Source organism: Meriones unguiculatus, chromosome 14 (assembly GCF_030254825.1).
Source record: "Meriones unguiculatus strain TT.TT164.6M chromosome 14, Bangor_MerUng_6.1, whole genome shotgun sequence".
NCBI classification, from domain to species: domain Eukaryota; kingdom Metazoa; phylum Chordata; class Mammalia; order Rodentia; family Muridae; genus Meriones; species Meriones unguiculatus.
In genome coordinates this window covers 37,782,335-37,803,028 of record NC_083361.1, presented here as the reverse complement: position 1 = coordinate 37,803,028, position 20,694 = coordinate 37,782,335, and the positions used below count along the sequence as shown (strand labels likewise).

At 44.2% G+C, this 20,694-nt stretch overlaps 1 protein-coding gene across 1 annotated transcript; it reads left to right on the top strand.

The window, feature by feature from the left end:
- The first annotated feature begins 914 nt into the window (after positions 1-914).
- Positions 915-17,889, top strand: Csrp3 (cysteine and glycine rich protein 3). The gene is made up of 6 exons (XM_021657183.2): positions 915-931; positions 8,283-8,419; positions 13,224-13,392; positions 14,969-15,101; positions 16,161-16,254; positions 17,567-17,889. The coding sequence occupies exons 2-6, from the start codon at positions 8,308-8,310 to the stop codon at positions 17,641-17,643; spliced, it is 585 nt and encodes a 194-aa protein (XP_021512858.1). The 5' UTR covers positions 915-931; positions 8,283-8,307; the 3' UTR covers positions 17,644-17,889.
- The last annotated feature ends 2,805 nt before the right edge of the window (positions 17,890-20,694 follow it).

Here is a 20,694-nt window from a genome sequence, read left to right as displayed (position 1 = left end):
TATGTAGCCCAGGATGACCTTGAACATGTTATATGGCTGAGAATAGTAACTTCTGATCCTTTAGCTGCCACCTTGTGGACTGAACACACACACACACACACACACACACACAACTTTAAAAGCTGCCATCCTGCAAGTATTCTTAAGAGCCATTAACCCTGCAGGGCAGTCATCATTGCCTTGCGCCTTGGATGAACGAGCTATGCTGTTTTCTGTGATAACACAGATGGAGCATATTTCATTTAAAGCAATGCTACGTCCATCTTTGTGAAATTACCACAAGCCTTGGTCTAAGCCACAGAATATTCCATTAATCAATAAAGTGACTCAAACCTTGAGAGAAAACGTTTCTCCACTAGATAAACAGGCCTCTGATGATCAGCTGATCAACCCCACCTCTTTGCAAGCCTCCTTGAGGAGATTAGCTAAGTGTGTGCCAGACCCCCGTCACTCTAATTTTAGCTCTGAGTTCCTCTCACAAGTGCGGTGACCTGGGTCTCAGAATTCCAGAGGGCTCCAAGGCATGGCTCATGATTCATTTGCAGGTACCCTGCTCTGGTCTTCAGAACAGGCAGGGTTGGGGGAGGGGACGGGGTGTTCAGAAATGCTTTAAAATACAAAACTCTTCTTCCAAATGTAAGTCTTTGGTCAGAAACTGTACGCTTCACAAATGCATCCCTTGGTGCCTTAGGCAAATGGCAATTAAAATAGAACCCAACTGATATTGTTCTCCAAGAGGCTCCCGGCTGGCGTAGGGGGGAACACAACTAAAGCCTTTGGTCATGGGCTATTTTTGGCAATTGTGTTACTCATGTCTTATTCACCCCCCCCCCCCTTCTCTCAGTAAGCCAAGGCTGGTGACAGCCTCTATATATTTAAAGAGGGCAAGAGTCCCCTTACTCAGTTGAGCAGACAGAGACCACACAGGCAGGTAAGCGGATGGAAACAGACCTTTGGGCTGGGGTGGCTGACTGATTGGGGGGCCAGACGGCACTATATGGAGTCCTACCGAGTAGTGGTATATTTTACAACTGAGTCTCAGCACCCACTCTGGCTATATATGAGGAGGGTCAAGTTATCTACTTGATCCACACATGGATCTAGCAGTTGTTTTAAACTTCCTGAAAGCATGATTAGTATTGGGGGTTAGGGGGAGCATTATGAAAGTCTGGATTTGATTTTCTGGCATCATGAAAACAAACAAAAAAAAAATTGGGAACCTCTCAGAAAGAGCAAAGAGTAGGGATTAATCTGAGTCCAAAGTCATTGTCTTAACGTCATGGCCCAGTCCTTTGAGTCAGATGGCAGAAAAGAGGAAGACGGAGTTCAACACAGTGGAACTGCTGTCTCAGAACTGTCACTTAAGATCCAGAGGAGTGGCTCTAAGGAAGTCCCTGCCCTTGGGGGTCTTGGTCTCTCATGCTTTGAGGGTTTGATACAAATATAGTGCCGTTTCCCCAAAGCACTACACAGTTACAAAGCAGGCATCACAGACACAATAGGACAGAGGAGAACCTTTCCCACCTCAGATATTTGTTGCTTTCAAGGTGTGGGTTGGATGAATGAGATTTCAGGATTGTGGCTTTAAAGTAGGTGTTCAGTCACAGGCATGCTTTTACTCATTTAAAATTAATCAAAACTGGTCCAAAAAATATAAAAAGACTGATGCTGAAAATCCATTAACCGCTCGCATTTGATGAGAAGATTAATCCCTTGCTTGTGGTGAGGGTGATTCCGCCAGCATTTCCTTCAGGTCTTAGTCAAGGATTTCCTTTCAATATCCAGTGAATGAGAATGAGAAGTGGTTTTAAGCAATGGCCTGGGTGAAAATGCTGTGTAGATCAAAGCTGCCACCTCTAATTTCTGTTCTGGCCCTCATCCAGGGTGATGACCCCTCCATGGCAGAGCTGGGTGCCATTGGAGGGCTTGTCTAATTGCAGGGTGACGTGATGCCAGTTAATAATGCTATGGCATGCCTCCTACCTCAGGGCTAGGGCAGATGGAGACATAAGCCATGAAAAAGAGTAGGGAAATGTGGGTAGTCTGTGTCCTCAGCTTACTTTGGGAACTAAATGTTAAGAGAAAGGATATAAGATGAGCATGCTATGCTGTTTGTTTGTTTTATAAAACAAGGACCAGGGGTATCTCATAGTCGCCTGTATGAAATTACCACACCCATATCAACTATTAAACGCTCCATCACTCAACCAGTTTATTACAATGTGTGCAAAGCTGTTTTATTTTCCAGAAAATGTGGAGATTTTCCTGATTTGGCTTTGGCTCCCTTCCGACTTCTCTCATTTGTGCTCAGTGTCAGCAGCCCCACAGTTGGGAGGAGGTATAGCTGAGCCAGGGCCTGGTGCCTGCCTGGACATATAAAATATCTCTCAGAGGCAAGAGAGCATACAAGGTGAGAAGCTGGGCAGGGTGCGAGGCAGCGTGGGGCAGGGTAAGAGGAGCAAGTAGCAGCACCCAAGAGCCTCACCCAGGAAGTGGAGACAGAACCGTGGTAGATGCAAATCCCTAACTCTGGGGAATCATGAAAAGTAAAACAAAGTCAACAGAATCATAGGTTCAAATCATAGCTCTGAATATCCTTTAGCTTGCCAGTTTTCAGTTTTGGAACTGTAAAATGCAGTGGTGCCCACTTGCCTCTAGGAGATTTGTGTGGACTGCATAAGATTCAGGGAAGCACTTTATAGGTTTAATACAATTGCATGCATAGATGAAGCCTTTCAGAAAGGGCACAGGGCCTTCTCTGGGTTAGAAAGGATGCCTGGTGATGTACAAGATGATGACAGCAGTCCAGTGCTCAGAGTGGCTAACACACTGGCCAGTAGTGAAAGGTGATTGATGTGTTTGTCAAGAGGAAGGATACAGGCCTAGGAGTATAGTACACAGGAAATACAACTCCAGGAGGCAGCCTTCCAAGCACAAGTTTGCTGCCCAGGTGTCTGTGAGTACTTACTGCATGGAGGGTTGGTAGTCATCTCCAAAGAGAAACCTGATAGGTGAAAACGGAGCATCTGTCCCAGGGAAGGAAGCAGCGAGGGATGCAGGGCTTATTTAGGAGCCGTAAAGCACAGGGCTCATGCAGAGCTCCACTGGGGATATTGCTGAGCACAATGATCAGTATCTAATGCTGCTTACACACTCGCTTGCCATCTCAGAGCAAGTGTGGGCTTATTTAGAGTCTCAGAACATCCTGGAAAAGTCATTCTTTAGGAGAAGAGATTAAAGTTTAAGGGACTGCAGCCATCACACAGGGCCACATGGCCAGAAGGCAGCAGAGCCAGGGTGTGATCAGGGTACAATGTGGTCTTTAAAGCACAAAGGTCAAAGCAGAGCCAATAACGGCTTCCAAGAGCGGAAGTCAGCGATACTACAGAAATAAATTCAGAGCAGGGTACTGCAACTGTGTGCTTCAGTCTCTCTAATCACATGTCCACTGTGCCTGAGAGCCAACATTCATAGTTATTTCTAAGGACTGAGTGCTTTCAAGGTTTTGTGAAAGGTGGTGGTGGAGGGATTTCATGTATACCTGGTTCATGAGATCAGGAGGAAAAAAAAAAGCTCAGGAGGAAGCCACATGCTGCCCATGACTCCTACTCTCAGAGCGAAATCCATGTGCCTCCCATCAGCCTCAGGGACTCTGTGGGTATGCTTCCCTTCAGAGCCACAGTGATTGGCAAGGCAAGCTCAGTGAGGCCTTCAGAGAGGCAGGGCAGGCCTGAGGGCAACCCAGCCAATGTACAGGCTGCCTGAGATGGGTGCCGACCCTGCCTGTGCTGGCCACAAATGGGTGGCCATGATTCTAAAGACTGAGGAACAATTGAGTTGTGGTCTGAAATGAAGATCCATGGAGAGGAAAAAAAGAGAGCTTTGCTTGTTTTGAAAAAATAGATTTAAAAACTGTACAGCAAATCCTGCCATCATAATAACATAAAGGCAACAAAACATCATTCCTCTGTGCACCAAGAATGTATACGCAGTGCATGAACTAGTATTACCTTCAGCCTTCTGGGACAAACCTGCTCGTTTTGACATGCACTGGGCTCTACTCAGGAGTCTAAGCCATGTCCGCCAGATCAGACTGTTAGTGTTCTGAATGTGGCTTTGGTTCTTTCCAAAGCCTGGGCCTTTTCACACTTTGTTGTCAGCTTTGCTGAATTAAGAGAAGAGATGGCACTTGAGAGGGAGCCACAGATGAGCAACATTTTCATAGAGAGGCTTCGATTGTTCAGGTCCTTGAGTTGGTCTCGGGGCTTGAAGGACTTTAGAAGATGCATTGCTGCATTGCAGCCACTTAGGTGTTCATCCCCACAGGTGATGGAAGTCAACAGGTAAAGAGACTTCCAGCTCTAGAGGAGCCCATGTTTGAACACCATTGATTCCTGGGAGGACCCTTATGTTAACAAGCTGAAGTCCCCAGGACTCCTTTCATGAGTGCTCTCTGTGCTCCATGAAAAGGTGTTGGAGTTGTCAGATCTCATTTCCCACCAGATGAGACACATGGTCACTGGAAGTGCTCACTCATGTGTCTCCTGTAAGATATGTTTCTGTAGAAGCTTACTTAAGGGTCAAGTTAACTAGCCTCTGAAATGCAGTTGTCCCATTTGCTGGCTCTGTGATCTTGGTCAAACTCTATCTATCTAGCTTTCTGGATAGTTTTCTCATCACCAACTTAGAAACAACACAATTTACTGTGTTGGACTGTTGTAAATATATATCAAATATAATATATGAAATGTATTGCTGTAAACATGAACAGTGGCTGGCATTAGCACGGGAATGCAGCTCTGGAGTCAAGTGGAGTTCCAGCCTAACTATGTGATCTAGAACAGGGATGTAAATTTCTTAAGTGCGTGTTTTCCCCACCTAAAAAGTTGGTCTCAACAGCATTTGCCTGGAAGGGTTAGAACATTCAGTCCAGACATGACAGTTTAGAGTGGTGGCAGAATCACTGAAAACTTACATTCTGTAACTGAGTACCACACAGGTTACAGTGTAGCAGCTCCTGAATAGAAGCAATTCTCTGAACAGGTGCTAAAGGGCACTCATTTTGGAAAGGATACTGAAGGTCAAAGAGGTTAATGGTTTTCCTGGACCACACAGCTTTCAGGGGGTAGAGAGGACTAGATCGTAGGCCCAGATCACTGTCAAGATTTCCCACATAGTGGCAATTTTCTTTCATAGTACCATTATTAAGAAGCTCATCCAAGGCCATTTCTCAGTGGGCTCAGGATAGCCAAGACTGTCCAATATGGTCCCAGCTGGTATGGTAGGCCTCACCTTTAACCTCATCCTTATAAATTTTTGTCTTCCTTTTCAACCCTGACTATGATAACAGCAACTTCAGGGATTATCCCAGAAAGTAGTGCCAGGTGGTATGATGGTGACCCAGATGATAAATAGCACTGACTGACAGTCAAGCCTATATTTGGTGTCCCACCTCCAATGACCCTTGACAGTCCCAAGCAACACTGATAAACAAATGGCCCATCTCTTGGTACTGTGCCAAAGCAAATACTCATCCTGAGCCCAGCTCTGGGTGTTGAAACACAGCTATTCCAAAGCAATGCAGAAGCCAAAAAGGCTATTTGCAAGCCAGGACCGAAATGTACTTTCAAATTTCAGTGACTTACTTAGCACAGTGGTAGTGTTTGACTAACCTGCAATAAAGAAAACAAACAGCTCGATACTGCTATAAATTTCCACCACATTTCCATGACCTTCACAATGGTCCTGTGCACAAGACAATGTTCACGCTTATTTTCTGCGAGTTCAAATGATAAATGACAGTCAGAACCCACACTTTCTGGCCTGTGAGCACTGGAAGAGGAAACCAAAGACTTTCCTTGCAGAGTTTCCACTGCTGTGTTCCCTGCCTCAGGAAGGAATGCACAGATATTAGGCAAATTTTTGTGTGTTTTTTTGGCAAATTTTTGGGTTTTGAATCCTGATATATGTAAGGCATAGAGTTATGATCACTTTCAAATGAGGTTGTTGAGATGCATTAGGTGATAAGGAGATATTATATGTAATCTTATCCTCATTTTGAAAAGTATGCTTAGGATATACATACATGCATACACACATGCATGCACACACATGCACACACATACAAACACACACACACACACCTATGCTCTCCCATTAAACTTTCTGGGCATGCCGATGAAATTACTGACAATATGAAATGAGAAATCTGACCCAAGGTTGTTTTCACTAGAAGTTTCCACATCATTAATTCCACAAGAGTCACTGTCGTGTTCTCAGATGGAAATATATTATGTTTCTCCTGTTTATATTATGTTGAAACTCAAGATCAAAATGACCATAAACAAAATTATGGGATTCCACTCTTTTCTGAAAATTGTATTATCTTTTATAAGGGAAGGACAAAACTGGGAATAAGAAATTAGCTAAGAATTAACCTTAGATGTTTGCTTTTAATGTAGCCATAAAATGAATATGCTAAACAATTTGCAAAATTCATTCTAACGCAAATTTATAGTTTGAATGGAATCCAGTAGAACTATTTAGGCTGTTTTCTTGAGATATGAAGTTATTACGCCCTTTTGTTTACTTCTTTAATCTTCCTGAAATGTTCCCCCACATTTTTTTTTTTTTGGTATATGTTAGACTCCTGGACTCCTGCTCTCCTTTAAAAACTGTCTGAATATGGTCTCTTCTGTGACCTGCAGCTCACTGCTGTTCTCTTGTCTTAGTTACCAGAGCACTCTGGTCCATGGTGTTCTGGTTCCTGTCTGCTTTCCTCACTGGAATATAGGCTTCTCAGTGCCGGGGACACAAGTCACTCATTCTTCTATGTTCTTGCCTTGATCCACTATTTGGTACTCAGTACAGTGTACCAGACAGGCAGGTAGTAAGCACTTGGTGAGTGAGTGAGTGAGTGAGTGAGTGAGTGAGTGAATGAATGAATGCAGAACTGATTTTACATTTTCATTCCACTCAATAAAATGAATGACAGAAGAGAAAGTTCTACAAAATGTTTCTTTGTTTTGAAGTTGTTTCCCAACATTTTTCTAAATAAACAGAGAAGACCGAGAGGAAGCATGGGCTGTTCAAGATGACCTCTGAAGGGAAAGGCATTTCAGGGGATGCTCAGATAGGGACAGTCCCTTCAGCCCAGTGTCAGGTTCAGTGGTATGTTTTCTGTTTACTTTTTGTTTCTAAGGAAAAACCATCCTTGTTATGAGACTGTGAGACTCAACCGGGAGAGCTGACCCAAGAGGGCTTAGTGCTAATCGCGACTGAGGGAAGGCCAGGACAGCTCTTAGAGTGACCTGATAGTGCTTACTGTCCGTGATATCATGATGCATCAAGCTTCCAAAAAGCCAAAGGATCCTGGGTTCATGAAAACTGTGGCTTGCTCTTTATTAGCAGTTCTTAAACATCATCCTCCAGTGAAAAGCTGGGGGAAGAGAGATGTGGCTGTAGGCAGAATGTGTCTCAAAGGTGCATGGGAACAGGCCAGCACCGTCTCTCATGAGCCCCCTGAGTTCTTAAGTCCCTTCCCACACACTGAATCATCTGGTGCCCTAAACGACACTGTGACACCCTGAGAAAAATGTGGGGGATGAGATGAGGTAGGAAAAAATTCTGCAGCTCCTTTACATGCTCATAGCATGCTGAGGGCAGCTGAGAGCACAGTCTATCTTCCCGGATTGCTGAACTGCTACAGTGCCGAACTATAAGGCCAGCAATGGCATTCCTCAGTGACAGACATGAGGAGCAACACTCAGCAAGAGAATGTACATATTTTTGCCAGCTGGATAAGCTAAAACTGTAAACCACTATTTACAGCATCAATACTGCCTGCTCTGAGGTATTCCAAACCAGAACCTCAGTGTATCCAGATCTGAGATGGGCTGGGGAGATCTGAGTCAGACAAGAACACAACATGTTCAGAAGCTAAGCCTACTTCCAATGAGATAACTTTCAAGCTTTAGATAACAAAAAATAGTATTGGCATACAATTTTATGTACATGAGACTATTGATCTGTTCCATCCAGGAACCCTGGGAGATACATAGGGACAGATATTGCTGAAATTTAACTAAGCTGACTCAACAAATGGATTTCTCAAGACCTCCAGTGTCAGAGCTATTTGTAGAAGGTAGCCATTTGCTGAGTGAGTGAATGAATGAGTGAACGAATGAATCAGGCTGTCCCTTGGTCCTCAGATCACCATACTTCTAGGTCAGTTTACCCTTAATGTCACCTAAACCTGACGTATTTGCTTGATACCTTCTTAGATTGACCTTGGCCAGAGTCTTCACCATGCCGAACTGGGGTGGAGGTGCAAAATGCGGAGCCTGTGAAAAGACGGTTTACCATGCAGAAGAAATCCAGTGCAATGGGAGGAGTTTCCACAAGACCTGTTTCCACTGCAGTGAGTTGGACATACCCCTAGGAGGGGACACTGGTGCCTCAGGGGTGGCGGCGGGGTCTGAGTTCTCACGTAATCCTAATACTGCCTGTCAGTGTTTCTCACAGTGTGGCAGCATGAAGGAGCTTGATCAGGAAGCTGTGAGAAGCACTGCCTGTGGACTCTACTCGAAGAACAGTGCTCCCTTGAGCACTTTCTCAGCCATGCACCAACTTAGAGGTGCTTTCATCAAGCTCAAAGTGTGGACAAGTGGGCCTGGCCCTGATCTCTGAGATATTCGCAAAGTATGACTTGGCAGAGAAAGGAAACTAGCAGTTGTCTGGAGCCAAACTAGATTTGGCTTTGTGTGGCCCTGGTCTGCTGTCACTTATGCCAGCCGTGGCTGGTCTTCCTAAGGACTGAGGTCAGGCCTTGGGCAGCACATGACATTTCTGTACGTTTCAGGCTTAGGCATCAGAACTTCATAAAGGAACTTTTTTACCATCAGGTGCCAGGCAGATCTGCAAATGCCCAAACTGAGGGAGCTCTGCGCTAATGTGATCTTCCTGAGGGTCTGTTGCATGGCTTTGGTGAAGTCATTTCTCATCTCTAACTCCATGTGGCATGTACCTGCATCAGAGTGAGGGCTACATCCTGCACTTTGAGAATCCTACTCCAGTGCTCCTTGACATCACTTTCTGCAGTTTCCTAGCACGTAGTCCTTTTCTGGGAGAAATGGGCCATGGCTTTGAGATGGCTACTCACCTTCTCTGCTTCTAGGCTAAAGCAATGGCTCATAGGTTAGCTTTTATCGGCTACCTAGCTCTATCAGTTCTCACCCTCACGCCCCACCCTAGTGGTTGCAAACAGAATTTCAGTGCTCAAGTTTCAAATGTGAGGGCTGAGTTGTAACTCCAATTGTATCTGTAGAAACAGTGACATGTTATTTTCTCAGTTGCGGTTTCTTGGTTCCTCCCCTCCTCAGCAAACATATTTATAGGGGAAAAAGTGGGCTCTTCTGGGTGATTAAGTTGACAAAATCACTGATGCTTTTGGTTTTAATGATGGTCAATATTTTTAAAGTCATCTTCTACATCCCTCATAGTCACCATTGTTCATTTATGATTATCTAGAACTTACTCTCCATTCCACAGCCTTTGGTGTTTCTCTAAAAATAGTCAGTGTTCTTTAAAGTGAATAGAATTTAGAAAGAATATTGGACTTAGACAAGAAGTAAGCTTTGAGTCTAGGCTTTTCCATTGACTGTGTAACTTGGGAAGTTGTTTTACCATGGTGGGTTTCAGTTTCTCTATCCACAAGATGAGCATGGTTGGTTATAGGAGAAAACTGGGGTCCCACACCTGGAAATCCAGTCTTCCAGGCTTTGTCTTTCTTTTATTATTTAATGTTGATGTCTGTGTAGGACAGACATGGAAGTTTCCCACTGGGGGTTGTTTTGCCTTCCCAGTGGAAGACTCTGGCTGTGCTCAGTAGGGCCACAGAAGAGTTTTCCTGAGCACTTGGTAGCATATCCCATTTGACCCAGCTCATGAGTTGGATGAGAGCTCAGAGAACGGGCTTCAATTGTGTGGACAGGGGCCTCTGGAGAGAGGAACGCCTCTATATATTTTCTCCATGAAATTTGCTAGACTCCAGCCAAACTTCTGCTGGCAGGAAAGAGGGCCAAGCGGGCAGCTCGACCCCAGTTTACCCTACCGGTGTTGTTCTGACTTCTAGATAAATTCCAGAGCTGATTGAGCCTTCCATTTTAGTCTATCCAGAAGAAATGCATGTAAAGCATACATGTAGCATTCCACGGAACTCTTCATCACACAAACCATACATGTAACATTCCACAGAACTCTTCATCACACAAACCAGATTGTAACATTCCACAGAACTCTTCATCATGTAAAGCATACATGTAACATTCCACAGAACTCTTCATCACACAAACCAGAGTGTAACATTCCACAGAACTCTTCATCATGTAAAGTATACCAATAAGAGACTAGGTAAAATCATTTTTGAAATATCTCATTGAACACAATATGTATGAGACACAGGTCCAATCGGTACGTCTCATTACTCATGAGATATTTTACATTTTCTTAGTGTTTGCACTGTTTGAAGTTGGGTATGATTTTGTGAACCTATAAGCATATCACACATGGCCGGCTGGCATGGTACTGGATAGCACAGTTCTCTACTGCTGTGTACAAAAGCTCTTCGGGGCCAGCAAGATGACCTGAGTTCAATTCCTGGGACTCCTACGGAAGAGGGAAAGAAACATTTCCTGCAGGTTATCCTCTGACTTCCACTCACATGCTATCACACACACACACACACACACACACACACACACACACACACACTGAATAAAGTATAATAACTTTTTTAATAAAAAGCTCTTTGGAAGCCAGAATTGGCCAGGACTTGTGAGGTATTCTTCACAAGGTGTCATGGTGAGCTGAGAGTGAGAACTAAGTCATAGGAACTGAGATCAGCGACAGCTCTGGAGCTCACAGCTGAGCAACAGAGGAAGTCACTGCTATTTAACAAATAGTAAATCCACTCAGCCAGTCATTCACCAGACTTTTGCAGCACCGGGCCCTCTGTTATGGTCTGGAGATATTAAGGTAGACTGTCTTAATATCTGGAACTCAGCACGTAACCCATCAGCAGATGTGTGAGCAACTCTGGAGGGTGCTAACTGAGGCCAACACGGGTGTCTGCCTCCTATGCCCAGGGTAAGGCGTTTCCCCTAAATTATTCTTCAAATAAAATTTTGTTCTTTTTCCTTCCCCCCAAAGATTTATTTATTATTTATATAGTATTCTACCTGTATGTGAGCCAGAAGGCCAGAAGAGGGCACCGGATCTCACTATAGATGGTTATCAGCCACCATGTGGTTGCTGGGAATTGAGTTCAGGACCTTCGGAAGAGCAGCCAGTGCTCTTTACTTCTGAGCCATCACTACAGCTCCCAAAATTGTGTTCTTTCTTCAAAGCGTTTTAAGGTTTCTTGTGCTATTGGACACTCTCTCAATTACTTAATTTGTTTTTGTTTTGTTTTTAGCCAAGAGTTAAAAAATTTTATTTATTCACTTTATATCCTGATTGTAGCCCCCATCCTCGCCTTGCAGTCTCCCCCTCGCAGACCCCTTACTCTACTCTCCCCTCTTTTTATCCTCAGAGATCGGGGAGGTCCTCCATGGCTACCACCCTTCCTGGCACATTAAGTCTCTGCAGGACTAGGTGCATCCTCTCCCATTGAGGAGCAAATGATTTTTAACCTTAGACACTTGAATAAATTCTCTCCCATACTCCTGTCTTCTAAGCTCCACAGCCATTAGCCTCTGGCCCATTCTACTTCATTCATAACCTCAGCTTCTTCTTTTATGCCTGTTCCAATTACCTTCTTTTTTAACAACAAAACACCACTCCAGAAAGGCATGTTAACCTTCATTTACGTCAGATCGCTTATACAGATTACTGGGTGCAACTGCTTTTCTTCTTCTTCTTTTTTTTTTTTTTTTTAAGAAACACATAAATTGAATGGGCATGTCTTATTATTTCTGAGGTTATGCTCTCATTTAAAGATTACCAGTATAAACACGCAATTATGGTGATTGTAAAGCACTACAATGTTTTGTTAAGTTGTGGAAACTACACTCTACACTGCCTTAGCATTATGGTAGTTAATAGACTCTGTTCTGAGACTGTTTTCATGCTGTAGTCTCCTTGTCAGGGACCAAACAAGAGCTTCCTGCTAAGGGCCCAGAACAGACCTAAGTGAGCATGATCTGTTCGGGGAAGCTAGCTACAATCAGCTGTCCCAAAAGGGAGTGGTTGTGGGTAGGATGCAAAGGAAGAATGGGATCCCTGAGTTTGTGTTAGATTATGAATAAATAGCATCTCCAAATTTTTGGTGTGTATTATTAAATATTATAAGATGATTTGACAGTTTAATTTACATCTTTTAAAGTTCCACCCTCAGGATTGCTTGTGCAACTCAGCAATAAGTAGCTTGGTTGGTATGACTAAGGCCCTGGTTTAAATCCCCATCCCCATCCCCATACACATGCAGGTACGCAGGTATGCATGCACAGAGCTTTTTCAAGTTTGAAAAACAAAACTTTTTGTAAACTTTGTCTTTTGATTAAGTTACCTTATTTTTGGAGACAAATGACATGAGGTGAGTAGTATATAGTAGCAAGGCAGCTCGAGCCAATGGGAGACTAAGGGAAGCAGTGAGCCACCGTGTCCCTTCTGTCCCATCCGTGATTCCAGAACCAGACACAATATTGAAGTGCTCGTCCACAACTTTGATGAAGGGCAGTGATGGCACATGCCTTTAATCCCAGCACTTGGTGGGTAGAAGCAGAGGCAGGAGTATCTCTGAGTTTGAAGCCAGTCTGGTCTACCGAGCTAGTTCTAGGACACCAAGGCTACACAAAGAAACCCTGTCTCACAAAACCACAAACCAATAAACAGACACCTTGGCCACCAGCCCAGACTTCCCTGATGCCATTCAGCATGATTCATTAGTTGGTCAGGAACACTGTTGCTAATCAGCCCAAGACTGGGTACTTGGTTGCAGTGCTGACTGCAAGAGGTATATCCTCTTCCAGCTGGGTATACCAAACATACCACTTCTCTTCTCTGAGCCCCTTTCCCTATCTGCAAAATCAGGACTCTCTTGGGAGTGACTCGGGACAGATGCTCTACGTATGCCAGTAATCATAGCCATGTCCTTGGCCGGGGGCATCAGGTGCAGAACAGAGAGATGGAGAGAGGTTGAGCCTGACTCTTTCTTTCTTCTGCAGTGGCCTGCAGGAAGGCTCTGGACAGCACCACTGTGGCAGCTCATGAGTCAGAGATCTACTGCAAGGTTTGCTACGGGCGCAGGTACGGCCCCAAGGGGATCGGGTTTGGACAAGGCGCCGGCTGCCTCAGCACCGACACTGGCGAGCACCTCGGCCTGCAGTTCCAACAGTAAGTTACTGCTGTGCTTCTTTCTTCTCTGCTCATCTCCAATTATTGAGACAGTTCATTCTGTTCCCATAGCAACATTTTCTGGAAGTGGGAGAATGGACTCCATTGTTGACTTGCCAACAATAGGAATATTCACACCGACCAAGGTCCTAACAATGCATTGTCTCTGAAGACTTTCTTTAAATTATCCACCTTTCTAAAGGGCAATTACTTTTACATGATGGTCCTCGGTTTGCACGTCAAGAGAAAACCAAGAATGTGCAGATGTTACATTATTTGACCTTTGTGAACTGTGTGAACTCTCTTTTCTTCCCCTTCCAGAGCTTCTGTGTAAATCATATAAATGTGGCAGGAAAGCAATGGTCATTCTCTGCGTGCTTGTCATTAAAGATTTCTTTCCTAGGTTGTAAAAAGAGCAACATCTGCAATGCTCCGGGGAGGGTGTGAGGATGATGGTTCCGTGGGTTTCCCTGGCTGCCTGCTGCCCACACAGTGCCCATCACAATCCTAAAAGTGTGGGAAATCACAGCGGCCACTGCCATCTCAGTCTGCTCCCCTGGTTTCACTGTTGATCACCACTGACCCTGAGCCAGAACTGAAAGCAGTCTGATGGTGGCTTGTCCGCAGCTGCTGTCTGGCCATCTGGTATCTGTCTGGACTCAGCCCTGTGGTGATTGGCCAGAAAGACTAGCTGAACTGAGCAAGTCCATCAGAGAGCAGTTTGTCATTTGGTCCCCTAAGAAGAAAGTCATCCACCACAGAGCCTGGACAGTTGAGGGATGTGCGCTCACATGTTAACTAGGGGCCTTTCTTGTTATTCTCCATCCCAGCAGAAGACCTTTTGTTACAGACAAGGAGGTGCTGCCAACTGCACACTCTGACTTGCCTTATTTAAGGCCTGCTTTCTGCCATTGGGAAAAGAGTGAAAAGCCCTCTCAAAGAAACCTGGGTTTCTTCCCAGCTCCACCAGCAGGAGATGCCTAGTCTTATTACTGTTTGGTTCTGTCTCTTTTCCCACTATACATATCCACTTCAAACACTGGTAAGGTCTAGGAGATACCAAGTGTAAAGGAGCATCAAAGCCTAAAAATGCAAGGAGCTGAGTCTTGGCCTCTAGTTTGGATATTGCTCTTGAGAGGACAGGCGACTTTGGGAAGAATGACAAGGGGTAAATTGTAATAACAAGGCGTGGATGAATCTCCTACAGTTTTTATCACTCAGAAAATCATCTGGCTTCATAACAGTACAGAAAAATCTGAAAGAAAAAAGAAAAACAAATCAATAATAGCACAACCATAATGATACATGAATGTGCATAGAACTCTCACTTAGTTGTGACAGCAAAGGCATAAAACCTTTAGAGTTAACATGCTTTTGCCAGTCCACACTAACAGGTGCTGGATAAAGTGGTTTAACACAATCATCATACTTAACCCTCTCAACAACTGAGCCAGGCCCTGTGATTACCCCCATTTTCCCAATGAAGAGAAAGAGGCACAGTGGAGTGAGGTAAGTCATGTGAGAGACAATGTTCACAGTGTGTGCCAAGGTAAGTCTTCATATATGTGTCTACCAGATCCCCAAAGCCGGCACGCGCAGCCACCACGAGCAACCCTTCCAAGTTCTCTGCAAAGTTTGGAGAATCAGAGAAGTGCCCACGGTGCGGGAAGTCGGTCTACGCTGCTGAGAAGGTTATGGGAGGTGGCAAGGTGAGGACGTCCGGTGAGCCAGATAGCAGATTCCCATCTCCACTGGGAGAAAGGAACACGGGGACTGTGGGTGGAGGTCAGACCCTTCATCCTCCTCAGCTCCCATGTGGTTAGAAACCACACTTGACCTCCATTTCCCAATTTTGTGACTGTTACCTTTGACTACAAAGTGCCCTTTGACTACAACTAGTGCAGTTTGTTACAATAAGAATTAATGTATTGGGGGGGGGGAGGCATGCAGGATTCAAAAGTGCATAAGTGCCTCTTCTGCCTTCCATAATTGTGTGTGAAATCCCTCTAGAGGTGTCAGCTCTGGAAACCCATCACCCTTGAATAACTCAATCTGATTCTGCAACCACACAATTTTACTTGTATGTGTCCTGGCTCATGGGAAAGTCATCAAGTGTACACAGAAATGTGCAATGTGCTGATAATTCTGTTTTAAAAGTTCACCAAAGGGAACTGGACCCAGGCAAAGCAAAAATGTTTTAAATATGGAGAGGAGGAGCCTTGAAGGAATCTAACTTGAAACTTAGGGCTGTGCCCACACATAGATCAGCCATTTGTAGGAATACCAAAACCAACAGGCTGTGCTTGGAAGACAATGATGTGCAAAAGAGAGGTGGCTTTTTGAAAGCTAAGCCTGGCACCTCTGTGGCATCATAGTTTCAGAGAGTGGAAACAAGGCTGGTTTGCCTGGATAATTGCCTACTTCCTCATCTTTTACCTTCTTGAACTTTGTATGCAGTATAACCACCACCACTAGCCTTTCTTGAGTAGTTTGTCCCCTGGATATTGTCACTCTGGGGAAGCCCTTTTCTGCTGAGTTTATTCTGAAGATAAACATACGTGCAAATCATTATAAATCTATTAGAGTTCTAAGAAGTGCCATTGCATCTTATTTTCTTGAAACCCTGCCATTATTAGTTGAGGGCTCTCTTACATAAGAGAAAGGCCAAGGTAATGGCATTGCTTTATGTGCTGCTAGTCAGTGGACTTGAAGTGGAACTACAAGGTGATGTTTGCCCCCCTGATAAATAACCCTCTTGTGACTCCCAGCCTTGGCATAAGACCTGCTTCCGCTGTGCCATCTGTGGGAAGAGTCTGGAGTCCACAAACGTCACTGACAAGGATGGGGAGCTTTATTGCAAAGGTAAGTGGTTGCACAGACTTACTTGAAGCTTGTTTTCCCAAGGATCCAAGGGACAGTGAAGCTGTGCTTAGAGGCCTGCCTGTGTCTGCCAGGAGCCAGGGTCCTCAGCTTGGCAGACTGAGCTCTTGGAAGGAAGCGAAACTGCCCAAGGGAAATGGTGCAGCCACTGGCCTCAGCTCTGGGCTTCCCCATTGGAAGTTTGCAGATGCTCAGGAGGTTCAGGAGCACAGCTAACTTGAAGAGAGATGAGGAAGAATGGTGTCCTGTCTTAGGCCTAGACAAAGCATTATAGTCCTTTCTGAAAACGCAAACATCTCTCTTGTGGGAGGCGGATACCAGTGCCTGGCTGAGGGGAAGATCACCCTAGCCTCATCTGTATGCCTCCCTCTATTCCTGATGTTGGCTTCTGATGTTGCAAGTCACTTGGCAACCACGGGACAGAACTGTCTTGTGTCCTGCCCTGCAGCTCTGCCCCTCAGCTGCTTCCATAATCCTGGTCCTGTGTAGCTGTCGAAGCCCAGTTCCCTCCTGACACCAAGAAAAGAAAGGACACACTAGGGAGCAGTAGGTCCTCCACCCTGCAGCATCCCATCCCTATTCTGCAGCTCAGAGCAATGTCATCATCTGATGATGGTGTTCAAAAAGCTTTAGATGCTTGTAGTGGAGAGGGAGAAGAAGGGAGTATGTGGAGGGGGAATGAAAAAGGGATTGCTAATGTGGAAGCACACACCTGCAATCCCCACCCCTGAAAGGCAGAAGCAAATAAACAGCAAGTTCAAGGCAGGTTTGTAAAACTAACAGATTGCCAAAGCTTTCCCCATGGTGACACAGGACACGAATTCACTTGCTGTCTGATAGGCATAAGAGATATAGGCTTTCCATAGAGGAAAGGAACCAGTGGGGAGGATTTCTAGAAGACATAGTCTTCTAGGCTTAAGGAGTGATGAAGGCTTGGGAAGGGTCATTCCAGGAACAACCTGGAGCAACCTCCTAGGAGGGACATTACAGGAACTGCAAGCACTTCTGAGTGCCTGGCAGGTATGGCAGGACTGAAGACTGGGCAGCAGCAGGGTGGAAGGCTGGGCAGGCAATTCCAGCTGGCTTATGTGTACTATTTTACGAGAAAGTGTCAGTAAAACTGTGAAGTGCAAAGATATAAACAAAGATTATTAGCAAATCTAAGTACAGCTTTGTTTCTTTAAAAGTTAAATTTATCAAAAGGCTACCACTGGCAAGTAAAAGGATGATATTCAGGCAGGACCTAAAATAGCAATGCTAATCAATATATTTTATTTCATCTTCTGTTTCACAGTTTGCTATGCCAAAAATTTTGGCCCCACAGGCATTGGGTTTGGAGGCCTCACACAGCAAGTAGAGAAGAAAGAGTGAAAAGGTGTGCTTTCTCACAACCCTGCCAGCCAACACCAGTGCCAAGTAATCCCACAGATGTAGAGTTTGTCCCAAACAGCCTCCTTTGTAGCTGGGCAGCATTTCTCTTCTGCAGTAGTCATAGGCTGCACTGAAGTAACAAGAGACCTCTGGAAGAAAACATTGGAAATGTAACAGGCAACAGATGCTTCATTATTTACTGTCCTTGGGGTGGGGCAGGCAATAAATGTTGTAGTGGTGCTGTCTATCTTTGTCTTCTTTGCAGAGAGGGGAAGGGGAGAGAGAGAGAGAGAGAGAGAGAGAGAATTTCAGTATCAGCCATGAAAAGAGGTAAAGGAAGTGTGTCTGGTATAGAAACATCTTCCTCATAACTGAGGATAGAGAAAAACAAACAAATAAAAAACCTACAAAAACAAAAACAGGAGGTCTGAGAAAAGAGAGCATGTAAGCAGATTCTAAGAGGAAAATCAAAATTAATAAGTGACTGAGCAGTTGATCCTTTTGCCCCGTCATGGGCTTTGCAAAATTGTGGAAACTGAGAAATAACAAAAAGCTTGGCATATGGTTCTGTGTTATAGATGACAGGATGGTTTTCTCTTATTCTGCAATTCCTTGGGGCTTAGTGATTTTTCTTAAAACTTTTCTTATATCAAATTGCTGGCCTCGCTAATGAAACACAGTCAACTAGACACACTTTTCTTTACCTCTTTGGTGGCTTGAAAATATTTATCTTTAGAAGATAAATATTTTCAAGCAACCACACCATTTTTTCCACCTCTCTGCAATTCCTTAATTACTTGGAAAGCAAATAGAAATCTCTTGATTAAAGCAATGAACAAGTTCCAAGTTCCAAGAATGGCTACCTTTAAAACAAGCAGTCATGCCGTGGTGATGGTGGTGCATGCCTTTAATTCCAGCCCTTGGGAGGCAGAGGCGGGCAAATCTTTGAGTTCAAGGCCAGCCTGGTCTACAGATTGAGTTCCAGGACAGGCAAGGCTACACAAAGAAATGTTGTCTCAAGAAACACAACAAAGGCTCTTGCACTCTCTCTGCTTTTTCTCCTGGGGGGACCACCACCATGCTATTCTTCTCTCTCTTCCTACTCTCTCTGTTTATCTCTGTCTTTTTCTCTCTCTATCCTCATGACCTACTCAGGCCCTAACTCCTCTTCCCTTTCCTTCCCCCAAATAAATCTCTTGATATATATGTATATCTAAAATCCCCCGAAGTAAAACAACAATAAAAACCAAGCAGTCATTTACCTTGTGTGCTGCTTGTAGATTTTAAGAGTAAAACACTATTTTAGCTTTTTATAGACTCCAGGCTTGCCCAGGAGTCAGTCACATGTATGCCATAACCACAGGACAACACAACCTCCTCTTTTTCTGCTGTGTTTCAGATGCCAGCCCCACCAAGTATGCATCCAGGAGTCAGAAGCTAAAACTCAGTCACCCATTAGTTTTGCCCTGTCCCTCATCTTCTTTCCCTACTCCTTAAGCCTCTTTGCTTCTGACTCAAGGGGACTTCTGGAACACATCACTCCATTTCCTTTTGGTCTATGTATTAGTTCACGAGGGCTGCTGTCATACAATCAAATAGACCAGGTGGCTCAAACAGAAATTTTCTCCTATGTTGGAGGCTGAAAGTCCATGATAAAGGGGTCAATATGCAAGGCTTGTTTTGGCTTACATCTCATTCCTTAGCTTATCCAGGCAACCTCATGTTTTTCCACAGTCTTTCCATCCAGCGCGTCCTATAGCTAGCTTTTAATTCTTAGGATAGTAGAGTAAATCAAGACCTATCCATATGATCTGCTCCAACCCTAGTTACTTCTTTAAAGGCTTTTTCTCCAAGTATAGTCATATTCTCAGGGACTAGACGAGAGGACATGTGAACTCTGGGGTGGCAAGTCCATCCATTAAAAACCTATTACATGAGGACTGTTAAAAGCTGGCCTTGCTCTGGTCCTCCAGCTTGCTCTGGTCCTCCACATGCCTAGTACGCTATGTGCCCACTATGTCTTTGCTGATGCTCTTCTTTCTGCTTCACACTCCTGGAAAATGGAAAACCCTTCCATCTTTATTCCTTAACCTAACTCCTTAACTTGGTAAATGCCTATCCATTAAGGCCCAGGTCAAATGCTTTACAAAGTACTTTTTCCAAGTACTGGAGCAGATGAACCCACCTCTGTACTCCTGCAGCAGGCATACAATCTTCTTGCACCTAATTTTGAATTTCCATTTACATCCTTGTTACAGTGTAATGCCCTTCCATTTATAACACACAACAAACAAAATGCATTCCAAAAACACTTGTAGAATACAGTGGAAGAGAACAGAAACCAGACAAAATATAGGGTGTTCTAGAAGTGAAAAGACATGGAATTAAGGAAACTTAAAAAGAAAATAAAAGAACCTCATGGTGGATTGCAGTTTGCTACTTCCTGCGTACCCAAATCTACATTTCCCAGACTCCTCTGTTACTGTCTGGGACAGATGACAAGGTTCAGCCAATGGAGTCCTATCTGCCAAAGTTTCTTGGAGCCTTCATGCTCTCTCCACATCTTTAGACACAAAGTCCATTAGATATGAAAACACTCAGTAATGGCTAGTCTCTGAATGGACCCGCTGAGAGCTAGGTGGTGATACAAGAAATGAGCCTTATGCTGCATTTAGACACCAGTACTGAGGATATTTAAAGCCATTGAAGAGATAGTTATCATCACATTCTCTTGACTAAGGCACACTTAAAGCACCAAATTTACTACAACCAAATTACCTTCCTTCCTGCTTGTCGCTTGGGTGCCCGCTCTGTCCTTTGTAATTAGTATCACTCACAATCCCTTGATAGTATCCACTGAGCCTCATCTTGACCTCTGAACTCTAATGTCCTATTTGTATTCCTCTGAATGGCTTTTAATGTTTGCTACCTTATTCTATAATTTCATTCATATTAGCTTTCTGTCTTTTACAAAGCTCATGATTATAATAGCTCAATAAATCACTGTGGAATAACCTAAAAATACATGAAATGCACTTTCCATCTGTAAGG

Coding starts and splice junctions, on each gene's coding strand:
- Csrp3 (XM_021657183.2), top strand. CDS start 8,308: ATGCCGAACTGGGGTGGAGGTGCAAAATGCGGAGCCTGTGAAAAGACG. Junction 8,420..13,223: donor CAAGACCTGTTTCCACTGCA/GTGAGTTGGACA, acceptor TTTCTTCTGCAG/TGGCCTGCAGGAAGGCTCTG. Junction 13,393..14,968: donor CTCGGCCTGCAGTTCCAACA/GTAAGTTACTGC, acceptor TGTGTCTACCAG/ATCCCCAAAGCCGGCACGCG.